The 14,517-nt window shown below is 32.9% G+C and overlaps 1 protein-coding gene across 6 annotated transcripts in view; it reads right to left on the reverse strand.

The window, feature by feature from the left end:
- The window catches only part of LOC111056364 (endothelin-converting enzyme 2), a 124,141-nt gene that overhangs the window by 20,672 nt on the left and 88,952 nt on the right, over nucleotides 1-14,517 (reverse strand). For 2 of the 6 annotated variants that reach the window (XM_039440520.1, XM_039440514.1), the window contains exons 6-8: nucleotides 5,636-5,836; nucleotides 3,692-3,819; nucleotides 2,523-2,626 (exon numbers count right to left, since the gene is read on the reverse strand). In XM_039440520.1, the coding sequence (XP_039296454.1) occupies nucleotides 2,523-2,626; nucleotides 3,692-3,819; nucleotides 5,636-5,836 (433 nt within the window). Of the gene's footprint in view, nucleotides 1-2,522; nucleotides 2,627-3,691; nucleotides 3,820-5,635; nucleotides 5,837-7,280; nucleotides 7,344-8,714; nucleotides 8,856-11,579; nucleotides 11,747-13,868; nucleotides 14,005-14,517 lie in introns of all 6 variants that reach the window. The other 4 variants (XM_039440518.1, XM_039440517.1, XM_039440519.1 and 1 more) reach the window with 4 other exon arrangements.

The following is a 14,517-nucleotide window of genomic DNA, read 5'->3' on the forward strand; positions in this document are numbered from 1 at the left end:
GCTATAATTCCATTCCAGTAAACTGTGGTTTACACTGACTGTGTTCATGGGAGGTTGCGGTGCATGTACGGCTTCGGCGAAGTGAGCAGTAACCAGAAACCACGTGACTGGTGCACCACTACTTGCTCCCACCGAACGAAAATCGAATTCTGGTTCACCGTTTTTGGCGCGTACTTTTGAAATTAATCGTTTACAGATTAGTGGACAAAATAATAAAGGTGTTATCAATATGAACATTTCAGCTATTATTTATTATTATTGAATCAATAATAATTATTAATTTATAATTTGAAAAAATATATATTTTTAAATTTATTATACCTACAAGCTTGTCCAAGCCAATATTATCTTTTATGTAGGTTGCAACAGACCTATGTTATCTTATCACAACAAAGCTGGAGTATTGATTAGTTCTTATAGAAGCACTAGGCTAATCATGTTTTTCATTAAAAAGTTTTTTTAAATAATTAATGATGGCTCGTGCTGTCATTAATGAAAATTTGACTACTTTTTCTATGCAATTAGTGTTAATGAATAAAACTTTTTATGGAATATTAGCAAAATGTTAATAATTAAAGTTTCTTGATTTATGTCTACTATCCAGAAATTTATCAGGATAGATCCTAGCCTAGGAATAAATCAACAAAATATAATATTCTGACTAATATATAACATAAACACATCTTAGTTTAGTAGAATAAAGCTAAAAAATAATAAACTTTCCAGCCAATTAATAATGAATGAATTTCTTGCTTTCCGACTATCCTGTAATAATTAATTCCATCAATGGAATAAAATACTTTGTACGACTCATCCTTATTTAGTCTATAGATTCTGGATGTGATACATAACCTAACAAAACAGCAGACAACCAACGCTTTAACTCTCGACCAATAAGAAGCGTTGATCCCGGTACCGGTTTTGTGGAACATACCTTTCGAGCGGTGCAAGTGAGCATGTACGTGGTGCAAGTGAGCATGCACCACTCAACTCTGTTCCAAGATGGCGACCGGTACCTGAACTGTCAAAAGCTCCCACCGAACGCATTTTCGTGTCCTTGGTCGAAATTGTACATGTACCGCAACCTCCCATGAACACAATCAGTTAAACTGTAGTAAACTATGGTCTAATGGCCGTTTGCACAGTATAGATTGCTAAACTCGATTAAGTTAATCCAGTTTAAGTTAATCTGAAAGTTTAAACTTAAATCGGTTTTCTCAGTGCATTTACTAATTCAGTTTAAGTTAAACCAGTTTAGCGTTAAGTTGGTAATAGAATGTCATCGTTTATTATATAAAAATCATAGTTTATAATAGGAAGGCTGATTTTTACAGGAAATTTGTTATTCGTTTACAAAACATCAGTAAATTGAGGTTATGTAGCTACTATTTCCTCGTTCAAAATCCACAGAGCTGTAATATGTACAGTAATAAAAGTGAAAATTGTCTTATTTTCTATCAAGTGATTTATTTAATCAAATACTAAATTTACACTTGCTTTACTCAAGCAAAACCGTTAGAAAAATTCGGTATCATCCCAGAAATTTAAATGATTCATTTTTCGCCCAATTTTTCTCAGTTCCAAAATTTCTTCGCAGTCATCTTTATCAATCGCATTAAAAACTTTGATCAATTCCTCTATTATAATTATTTTTACATTCAAATAATGATTCATTATAACCCAAATATTTATTACCGTCTACAGAAGCATTAAAAACAACCGTCGAAAAATGATTTACTATTAGCTGTTTCCCCATCAAATCTTACAGATGTCGAGTTAATCCAAATTATTTGGTTTAAACCTCCTGTTTTGGAGGATAAACTTTCCCAGAGTTTAAACTCAATACAGAGTTTAAACTGATACTGCGCAAACGGAATTTTAGTTTAAACCAAAAAAAATCCAGATTTCGTTTAAGCTTTAGCTCAAACTTACACTGTGCAAACGGCCCTAAGACTTAGTTATGGTTTAAACTATGGATTGAGATTAGTTAAGCTATTATATTCCAGTAAACTGTGGTTTACAAGTAATTGTGGTTAAAGATTTGGTTATGGTTTATGGTTTAAACTATGAATTAATATTAGTTAAGCTATTATATTCCAGTAAACTGTGGTTAACAATTAAACTTTAGTAAACAATGGTTCAAGACTTGGTTATGGTTTAAACTTTGGATTAAGATTAGTTAAGCTATTATATTCCAGTAAACTGTGGTTTACAATTAAACTGTAGTAAACAATGGTTTAAGACTTGGTTATGGTTTAAACTATGGATTAAGATTAGTTGAGCTATTCTATTCCAGTAAACTGTGGATTGCAATTAAACTGTAGTAAACTATGGTTTGTGTTTCATCATATTCGGGCAATAGCCTGTTTTTTCGTTGCTGACTATATTATTGTTTGCTCTATCCAATAAATAAACTGTATTTTAAATTTTAAACTGTGGTAAACTGTAAACTTTTAATACAGGAAACTGTAGTAACTATTATAATAAAGTTATAAACAATTCTTATATTTCATAGAACTTACCATATAGATCTTTTCTGAACATATTGTAAGGATGCCGAAATTTCTCAGATAGATAAGGAAGATATTTCACAACCAATCTCCAGATCATGTAGTTGTTAAGGGTACTGAAATACAAGAAAAAGTAGCAAATTGATATGAATTACAATGACAAATTTAGATAATGAAACATAATAAATTTATGCCAGATAAAATATATCAAATTCAAGTAGAATATCATTAGGCTAAAGAATGAACTATTACACGCAAATTAGGTGAGTCTCTAATCTGATGATAATTAACTATAATTAGGGTCTATTTAAAGGGTTTAATTGAAATCTTGACAAACTGAAATCTGATGATAATTAATTATACCTAGGGTCTATTTGAAGGGTCTAATTGAAATCTTGACAAACTGGAAACTTGACGTACTGAAATCTTAAAGAATTAAAAATAGGCATATAACCATCCTCGGTTAATTAATAATCTACATGCAAAATGTCAGTTAATGAGTTGAGTAGTTGAGACGTGATGATGCGTCATTCGTGAATTTCCTATCCCCTACGTGTATAAGCCAGTTCTTTCTTTTATTATGTATTATGATAATTTTATAAAAAATCTACTTTTTAGCTAATCAATTTTCCATTCTTTGGCCGCTTTCACACTTTTCTGACTTTATAACATCAAAGTTGGCTGCCTTTATAAAGTGAATATGAAGTATTTTACATTAATTGAAAATTAGCCTGAAGTTGCATAAACATTCCACTAATAGATCTGCATCTATTTACGTTTTTGATGGAATTAACTATAATTAACTATAGTGAGAGATATATTTGATCATTATTAGCAAGAATCAATTATTGATATTAGATGAGATATAGGGGGATGACTTGAATCACAGCTATCTACTATAGAAGGCGGTGGTAACAGAGAATCGGCAACTATGTCGTCCTATTATTTCCACTTATTTTATAACGTGAATCTCATTATAGCACCCTTCCAGTTTCCTTTTTATAGACACTACTTGTTTTGGCTATGATGTGCCAAATTAGAATTGATTTATTAACAATTCGATAAGGAATTTTTATTAGGAATATTACTAGATTATTTGATTATGATAATTTATTGATTATTTGATTAGGAATTTCTTAGAAATATTTATTGATTTATTGATATAAGGAATATCATCTTACCTATGGTCAGTTGATGAGATGAGATAGGAAATATTTCCTAAATATTCTTCAGAAGGTACCACAAGTTTTGTGTTTTCGTTGATTTGTACTCTGGGAAATTTGGCTAGTAGGATTTCCAGGATCGGTATCTGAAAATAAAATTGAAAATAATTTTTAAAAATTACAGAAACAACACAATACATCAGAGATATGATATAAATTTACTATAGAGCCTCATAATCCTCGCACATTCGTAGGTTTTTGAGAAAGATATCATAAGACGATATTCCATGGTTTGTAAAATTCATCCAAAGTTTGAAAGTTTTGAATCAAATTATGGTGTTGTGTATCAAGTTGAGATGATACTCTATTATGTGTGGTGATAAGCCATGGTAAAGGACCGTTATGTTGCAAATTTGACTGTTAACTGGAGCCGATAGTTCTAGAAGTGTTGTATCAAATTATGGTGTTGTGTATCAAGTTGAGATGATATTGTATCTTTTGTGTTGATACTGTATAATTAAGTTGCGATATGCCATGGTATAGGGCGTTTATGTTGCAAATGTGAGTGTTAACTGAAGCCGATAGTCCTAGTAGTTGTTTTTGGTGAAGCTATATGACGCTGGTAGTCTCTCATACTGTGCCCTTCTTACACTCTTACACTCCCAACAACACACTAATAATAGACAGTGTATAGGGTGTCTATGTTGCAAATGTGAGTGTTAACTGAAGCCGATAGTCCTAGTAGTTGTTTTTGGTGAAGCTATGTGACGCTGGTAGTCTCTCATACTGTGCCCTTCTTACACTCTTACACTCCCAACAACTCACTTATAATAGACAGTGTATAGGGTGTCTATGTTGCAAATGTGAGTGTTAACTGAAGCCGATAGTGCTAGTAGTTGTTTTTGGTGAAGCTATGTGATGCTGGTAGTCTCTCATACTGTGCCCTTCTTACACTCTTACACTCCCAACAACACACTAATAATAGACAGTAGTCGACAGTAATCGGAGGAGAAATTTGCAACATAAACGACCTATACCATGGGATATCTTCTTATGCTATCTTTTCTCTATGATATAATGTAGTTACTCCAGCAGGTAATAGTTTATGTTATTAAGTAATACCTACTCTATGATACTTGGTTGTTGCCAAGTCAATATCTGGTATATTTTTCCAGGACTAACCGACAGCCTTTGGATTTTTGTAATTTAAAAAAAATTGAGAACTTGAATTTGAAAAATTAATAAATTATGACTCACCGAAGATGCAATGAACTTGACTTTATAGAGGGATATTTTGTTGTATTCTTGCAGTGGATCAACACTGATTATCTCAGGCATGGTTTTAATTTTTTTCAAACTTAATAAATCTAGTGCACTTTCACTCACCGAAGATGCGATAACCTTGACTTTATCGAGGGATATTTTGTTGTATTTCAGCAGTAGATCAACACTGCCTTTTCAGGCATGGTATCCAATTTTTTCAACATAATAATGAATTAAACTTAATAAATTTAGTGCACTTTCACTCACCGAAGATGCGATGATCTTGACTTTATCGAGGGATATTTTGTTGTATTTCAGCAGTAGATCAACACTGACTTTCTCAGACAATGTTTCAATTTTTTCAACTTAATAATGAAATAAAATTAATAAATTCAGTGCACGTTCACTCACCGACGAAGCAATGACCTTGACTTTATCGAGGGATATTTTGTTGTATTTCAGCAGTAGATCAACACTGACTTTCTTAGGCAAGGTTTCAATTTTTTCAACTTAATAATGAATTAAAATTAATAAATTTAGTGCACTTTCACTCACCGAAGATGCGATGACCTTGTCTTTATGGAGGGATATTTTGTTGAATTTCAGCAGTAGATCAACACTGATTTTCTCAGGCATGGTTTCAATTTTCTCAACTTAATAATGAATTAAAATTGATAAATTTAGTGGACTTTCACTCACCGACGAAGCAATGACCTTGACTTTGTCGAGGGATATTTTGTTGTATTCCTGCAGTGGGTCAACACTGATTTTCTCAGGCATGGTTTCCACGATTCGTTTCTCGAACGAGAAAATGGCGTCGCTAAATACTTTGGCATGGCGGTCTGTCGCCCCTATCTCCACGGCTGCGTCTCTTAGCAGACGTTTGTAGGCTTCTATTACCTGAAAATAGTCAAATATTTAACAAATGGAATACAATAATTAAGTATAAAAGAGATTACAACTTAGTTGCGAGATTGAAAAAAAAATCTATTAACTACCCTATCGAGAGCGTCTAAATATATTTAGTTCTAGCAGGTAACCAGTGAAAAACGTCAATATTTCAGGAACCGTATAGAATTTTACAATTCTGACATCAAATTCAAGTTCCGCGCATCAAAATGCATAAGATCGCAAAGTTAAAATAGGAAAATTGCAAGGTTCTGATGAGGAATCGCAAAGGTACTATTTTAAAACTTGACAAACTGAAAACTTGAAGTAATGAAATCTTGATGAATTGAATATGGGTCTAAAACCATCCTTGGTTAATTAAGAATCTAGATGCAAATTAACAAGTTAATCAGTTGACTAGTTGAGACATGATGATGCGTCAAACATAAGTTTCCTATCCCCTACGTGTAGAAGCCAGTTCTTTCCTTTATTAGTAGTTCTGTGAACAGTTGACCTCACGCAGTTTTCTCATCCACAAGTATCTGATGTCATCTGTTTGAAATATTAATAAACTCAGTTCACGTTCGAATCTGTATTCCATATAATATAATTATTCATCCAGTTCCGTGATAATCTTTCCATCTGATGAAAATTATTTTTTCACAATCAAAAATATTATAATTTCTTCAGCATTATTTAGTTCATTTGATTACTTTTAATCACCTATTAAATAAGTTTTTTGAAATGTGAGAATATTGATACTGATGGGCACGCATAATATCATAGCCACCTCTAATACAAGGCCGCGGCTTATGATATTGCAACGTCGCAGTGTAGGCCTAGAATCTAATACATGATTGGTGAAAAAGATTTTAAAAAATACCAGCTGATCTTTTTCACCAATCATGTATTAGATTCTAGGCCTACACTGCGACGTTGCAATATCGTAGGCCGCGGCCTTGTATTAGAGGTGGCTATGATAATATACTAACTACCATGACTGCAAAACAAAATATTGAAACCAAAGACCTTAAAGATGCATACCTCTTTAAGGTCTTTGATTGAAACTATAGACCTTATAGAAATAGACCTGCTTCTCCAGACATTTGTATAATCACTTGTCAGCATATTGATTATGCATAGTTCTATAGTCTGATTAATCCTATCTTCAGAGTAGATGATATATATAGTGATATTAGAGTATGAAGGAATTCCTTTTCTTTTTATATTATCCTTAAAATGCAAAATTTCAAAAACCCTTGTGTATACATTGACGCGCAGTTGAGAAAGGAATATTCCTGCCAAATCTCATCGAATTCTATCAACGCGTTTGGCCGTAATCGCGTTACATACAGACAGACAAAAGCAAATCCGAGTTAAAACAAAGACCTCACTACGTTCGGTCAGTTACAGTATAGATTGGAAAAAATTATTGATTATAGAAGATTGAACTTACGGGCGATGAATCACTCTGGGTATAATAACTTCTGTCCGGTAAACCAAGGGGAGCTTGTGAGATCTGAAACAAAATTAAATACAGTTAAACAAGGAAAATAGAACTATAGTTATGAAGTCTACTTTACTATGAACTATACTATAAGATCTACTTCATAGTACTTACTTGCAGCTCCGCAAGGGACAAATTAATAACTTGACAAACTGAAAACTTGAAGTAATGAAATCTTCCATCCTCGGTATCTTAAGAATCGATATGCAAAATGTGAAGTTAATGAGTTGAGTAGTTGAGACGTGATGACGCGTCATTCGTGAATTTCCTATCCCCTACGTGTACAAGCCAATTCTTTCCTCTATTATAATACTAGTAGTTCTGTGAACAGTAGACCTCGCGCTCAGTAATTTACATTGACCTGTTGTTATGTTTTCTCAAAAATTAATAAATAATTTATCAATTAAAAATGTCTAGAAAAAATCCTAAATAAGCATAGAGCTTTCTGTCCTATCGTACCGTGACGTGTCGTCCCGGAATGTGAGTGTGAGCGCTGTTATCAGGTCTGGCTGCAACTGTCTACAACGTTGATGGAAACATACATTTTCAAGATGTTCGATGTTTTTGAACGTGTAGTATGAGCGAAGTGAGCGTATTACTGAGCGAAGTCAGGTTTAAGATTCAAGTCGACGGTTTGGCATTTCTCTTAATATGTTTAAATGTTTATATTTTGTGCATTTACGTCGAAACGTGGTAATAGATTTTCATGAAATTTGACAGGTATGTTCCTTTTTTAATTGCGCGTCGACGTATATTTAAGGTTTTTTGAAATTTTGCATTTCAAGGATAATATAAAAGGGAAAAGGAGCCTCCTTCATACGCCAATATTAGAGTAAAAATCAGACTATAGAATTATTCATCATAAATCAGCTGACAAGTGATTACACAGATGTGTGGAGAAGCCAGTCTATTGCTGTATTTCCATAAGGTCTATAGTTTCAATCAGGTACTTGTGGATGAGAATACTGCGTGAGGTCTACTGTTCACAGAACTACTAGTAGTCAACTGTCTACTAACGTTGATGGAAAGATACATTTTCAAGATGTTCGATGTTTTTGAACGGGTAGTATTATAGTCCACTAAACAGCTGATTTATGATGAATAACTCTATAGTATGATTTTTACTCTCATATTGGCGTATGAAGGAGGCTCCTTTCTCCTCTTATATTATCCTTGAAATGCAAAATTTCCAAACACCTTGTATATACGTCGACGCGCAATTTAAAAAGGAACATACCTGTCAAATTTCATGAAAATCTATTACCGCTTTTCGCCGTAAATGCGCAACATAAAAACATTTAAACATTAGAGAAATGCCAAACCGCCTACTTGAATCTTAGACCTCACTTCGCTCGGTCAATTATAGATTAATTTTTTTCTTACCTGTATAATATCGCTCTGTCCATCCCTGGCATCAGCCACCACGGATATTTTGAAGAAGACATCGACTCCATAATCAGCGTGCAATTTCTCCATAACGCGTTTCGTGTCCCAGGCGTGTGGAGAGAAGTTTCTCACGGGTAACTGCAATTAAAATTATCAATTAAGTTAATTATCATTATTATGGCCGTTTGCACAGTATAGATTGCTAAACTCGATCAAGTTAATCGAGTTTAAGTTAATCTGAAAGTTTAATCTTGAATCGGTTTTCTCAGTGCATTTACTAATCCAGTTTAAGTTAAACTATTTTAGCGTTAAGTTGGTAATAGAATGTCATCGTTTATAATATCAGGAAGGCTGATTTTTACAGGAAATTTGTTATTTATTTACAAACGATCAATAAATTGAGGTTATGTAGCTACTATTTTAGTATTCTCTTGTTCTTGTTCAAAATCCACAGAGCTTTAAGCTGTATTTGTTTACAAACGATCAATAAATTGAGGTTATGTAGCTACTATTTTGGTATTTTCTTGTTCTTTTTCAAAATCCACAGAGCTTCAAGCTGTATGGTTATAAATTCAATAATTTGAGGTTATGTAGCTACTATTTTAGTATTTTCTTGTTCTTTTTCAAAATCCACAGAGCTTTAAGCTGTATTTGTTTACAAACGATCAATAAATTGAGGTTATGTAGCTACTATTTTAGTATTTTCTTGTTCTTTTTCAAAATCCACAGAGCTTTAAGCTGTATGGTTATAAAAGTGAAAAGCGATCAAGAAATTCTTTAAAAACTTATGTTTAGTTGGCACCAGAAAATATATTTTAGAATTTAAGATAATAAAGTTATTTTGTTACGCTTGAATCTACTACGGTCTTCCTCGTTTATTAGAAATCTCTCGAAAGCAATATGTCTCAGTTATGTTATTAAAAACATGTTTTCTAATCGAAGATCACTGTTAAAGATTGTCTTAATTTCTATCGAGTGGTTTATTCAATCAAAATACTAAATTGGCAGTTGCTGTACTCAAGCAAAACCGTTAAAAAATTCTCTATTCCCAAAAATTAAAATTATTTGTTTTTTGCCCAATTTTTCTGTTTCAAAATTTCTTTGCAGTCATCTTTATCAATCGCATTAAAAACTTCCATCAATTACTCCATTAAAATTATTATTAGATTCAAATAATGATTCACTATAACCTAAATTAATAATAATTATCGATTTATTCATTTATTGTAAAATATTTGACTGCTAGTCGTTTTTTCCAAAAGCAAAAAGTGATTTAATAATAAGCAGTTCGTAATGGAAAACAACATTGAAGAATAATTATCGTCTACAGAAGCATTAAAAACAAACGCAGATTTTGGACGTATCTTTGGAAATTTTTCCAAATCCGTTCTTAGTGCGCCTCTAAAGGGCCAACTGAACATACCTACCAAATTTGAACGTTTTTGGTCCGGTAGATTTTTAGTTCTGCGAGTGAGTGAGTCAGTCAGTCAGTAAGTCAGTCAGTTTTCTGTTCGTTTGTTCTCGATAAAGCTGAGAAAACGATGGTAAAACGCAGATTTTGGGCGTATCTTTGGAAATTTTTCCAAATCCGTTCTTAGTGCGCCTCTAAAGGGCCAACTGAACATACCTACCAAATTTGAACGTTTTTGGTCCGGTAGATTTTTAGTTCAGCGAGTGAGTGAGTCAGTCAGTCAGTGAGTGAGTGAGTGAATGCCATTTCGCTTTTATATATATACAGAGTGATTCATAATTATGGTAAAATAATTCAATACGTGATAGTAGAGGTAAAAATAAGAAGAAAAGTTTTTATAAACATTATATCCATAAACGCTTCATTAGCGAGCTATACAGGGTGAAAGATTTCGCCCGGAATTCAGTTCCTTTGGTGAAGATCAAACTTTTCATAAAAAACCGAATATTTTATTTGCAATCAGCTACAACCTATGAGTTATTAGTTCTCTCCTAATAAAACAGCAAATTTTTGTGGTGTAATGTACTACATATGAATACATTTTATTCAACTATTATTTAAATTTAGTTTAGATAGCTTACATCATTCTTTTCAGAATTAAATTCTCTACAATTGTTATTTCAAAAAAATATATGTTTACTGGTCATTAAAGAAAGTTATTGGACATCAAACGTAGAAGTCTGTGTTTTTCTACGTAGATTTCTTGCATATTTCAACTTTTTTCTCAAAAACTACTCACACTACAGCTTCCAGACTAGTTTTATTCAATTTTTCAGATATTTTTACATATGAATCCACCATACGTTTTTCAAAAACTAGTGCCCAAACAATTCAGCATCGGTGTATGCGGACGTGACCTTTCTCTTAAGGTCATTTGCATACAGTAATGACTTATTTCTGCATGTTGTATTTGTATTATAATCTTTGTAACTTGTGAATCTCTATCTTGAGTTGCTGTCCACTGTTATTTTATTGTATCTCTAGTAGAGTAGTCTTTTTGATGTATTTTTCGTTCGCAGTGTAGCTCTAGTAGAGTAAGCCATTAGCTCTATTGTTTCTTTTCTTTTTGCTTTGTTTTTTTTTCTCATTGTATTTCTATAGTGGAGCAGAATGATAATACTAAGTGCTTAGTTTTCTATTACTCTTAATTTTCACATTTTTTGTATTTTTTTTGTATTTTTTTCACGTAGAAATAGAGTCAAATTTATTATTTCACCAGAGGAACTGAATTCCGGGTGAAATCTTTCACCCTGTATAGCTCGCTAATGAAGCGTTTATGGATATATGATTATAAGAACATTTTTTCTTATTTTCACCTCTACTATCAAGTATTAAATTATTTTACCATAATTATGAATCACTCTGTATATATAGATAGATTTTATACATACCCATCCCCCGAACTTGGAGAATATCTTCTGCAGTGGTCTAACGTCATCTGACTCAATGTTATCCATGGACATACACGACTTATACAGGGTGTGCAACTTCCAAGCAAGGGATGTCGATTTTGTGGGATACGGCGAAGTGGCCAGTAGCTTTCTTATCTGGTCTCGATCTGAAAATTAGGAAAAAAAAGATAAATGGATAAATTGAAACAAAAATCCACAAATATTAGGCTATATTATGAGCTGCGTACAGACTTGAGCGTCAAGAACACGCGTATTTCACGTTTCATCAGCTGATGCTATGCTTATTATATACTATAGTGAGGTCCACGTTATAATGACAGTATTTGATTAACTTTGATGTTGCTATCCTTGTCTATCATTCCACAAAGCAGATAGCTCTCCCTGTTCTGTATCAAATTATGGTGTTGTGTATCAAGTTGAGATGATACTGTATCATATCACATTGATACTCTATCATATTGTTGCTATCCTTGTCTAACATTTAACAAAGCAAATAGCTTTATCCTGTTTTGTATCAAATTTTGATGTTGTCCATCAAGTTGAAATGATACTGTATCATATCACATTGATACTGTATCATATTTGTCGGTATGTCGAGGTAGTACTATCCTTCTCTAGCTCCGCAACGATGCCAAATCTGTTTTTTGACAATGTAGAAATATAATTATTTAAGGCAGAAAACAGGCAAAGCTGTTCTTCTATCTTTATCCACTGCCATTATAACGTGGACCTCACTATAGCAGGTTACCCGAGCTCCGCAGGACTAATTAATAACGTTACAAGCTGAAAACTTGATCTACTGGAATCTTGAAGAATTTGAAATAGGCCTATAACCATCCTCGGTGAATTAAGAATCTCAATGCAAAATGTGAAGTTAATGAGTTGAGTAGTTGAGACGTGATGATGCGTCATTCGTGAATTTCCTATCCCCTACGTGTATAAGCCAGTTCTTTCCTTTTAGTATAGTATAGATATTATAGTTGATCATTATAAAAAAGACTCAGATATTAGATGAGATATAGGGGGATGACTTGAATCACAGCTATCTACTATAGAAGGCGATGGTAACAGAGAATCGGCAACTCTGTCGTCCTATCATTTCTACTGACTTTATAACGTGAATCTCCTCAAAGTACCCTCAGGGCCGGTTGCACAAAAGTCTGTTAACTTTTCAATTCCGATTATATGCCATGAGAACCAATCAGAGGACTAAAAGAAAAAAAGGTTGAGAGAAAAAATTGAACCAATCAGAGAGGTCTTTTTTGAAAAGAAGGCTTCTCTGATTGGTTCTCGAGGCATTTAATCAGGATTAAAATTTGACAGGCGTTTGTGCAACCAGGTGTTGATGTTTTTGAAGACTGGACCGGTTTTAGTCAGTTGTCTTTATCGAGTGTCCAAAGTTTTGTTTTAGATTTATGTAAAATCCTATACTACTAAACGAGCAACATCTGTTTATATTTTATTTTAATTTTATTCAAGTATATGTATGAGTAATTATGATTATTTATTTATATTTTTAATGATTTGTCATATTATAAAAATTTTTGTAATATGCTTTGAATATTCTAATGGCAATAAATGAAATGAAATATATTTATATTTTACCGGATCTCGAAAACGGCTCTAACGATTCTCACGAAATTCAGAACATAGTAGGTTTATAATATATAAAGATTCGATTGCACTAGGTCTCATCCCTGGGAAAACTTGCTGAATGACATTAAAAGGATAATTATTATTCATCCTTGGGAAAACAGCTGATAATAATTATTTCGTCGTCTGTTGGTGATGGAAGTGAGTGAGCGAGTTCCTGTGTGTGGGACTGTGTCAAAATTATGACTCAGCTGTTGAACTTTTGTAATCATTCAATCAGGTACTTAGTGCCGGTTGCAAAAAGCCAGGTTATTTTCAATCCTGATTAATTCCAGTAGATCCATCTTTTGAAATGGTCTTCTCTGATTTGGTTCACGTGAAGTTGATCAGGATTAAAATTAACCGGCTTTTGTGCAACTGGGCCTTTGTGAGGGAAATTTTTGCATTCCTCTGGGAATTGATCTTAATTTACTGTGATTAGATGGAACATTTCTGTATGAATGTTATTATAATTTCTTCTTTCGTAATAAATATTTTATGCTTTTGTACTCCAGAGCGAAGCTCGGTCCCCGATATTCACAATATTGATAACGGAAAATCGATCGATTGAATGTATTGTCTATTAATAAATATATAGAATAATTAATTGATGATTGAGGAAAATTAATTACTTACAGTCGTAAATTAATTTCTGTTCCAAACCCCACTCTCCTCTGGATTTCGGAATTTGTTCGGTTTTCATCCAAGATCCGCAGCTAAAGTTTCTGAAGTTTTCACAAGGTTGCACGTCGAAGTTCATTTTTGGTAAAATCTGGAACAAAATTGAAAAAAAAAAATTAATGAGCCATAGTCCACACGAAAATTATTCCAAAGCTTAACAAGTAGTACATAAAACACTGAGGCCCAGTTGTACAAGAGTCTGTTTAATTTTAATCACAATTAAATGCCAGGTGAACTAATCAGAGAAGGTTTTTTCTCGAGAAGTCTTCTGTGATGGTCCATTTTTATAATAGCAGTGTTTGTTCAGCAATGGTATTGCTATCCTTGTCTATCATTTAACAAAGCGGATAGCACTATCTCTTTTTCGCTTTGCTCTGTTGCCAGATCGTCTTTTAACAATGTACAATTGATATATTCAATTAACAAATTATGAAAATTCATTATGAAATTATTGAAAAATATATTTTCTTGCTTAATTGACCGAGCGAAGTGAGGTCTAAGATTCAAGTCGACGGTTTGGCATTTCTCTTAATGTTTAAATGTTTTTATTTTGCGCATTTACGGCGAAACGCGGTAATACATTTTCATGAAATTTGACAGGTAT

Source organism: Nilaparvata lugens, chromosome 14 (assembly GCF_014356525.2).
Source record: "Nilaparvata lugens isolate BPH chromosome 14, ASM1435652v1, whole genome shotgun sequence".
Taxonomy (NCBI): Eukaryota; Metazoa; Arthropoda; class Insecta; order Hemiptera; family Delphacidae; genus Nilaparvata; species Nilaparvata lugens.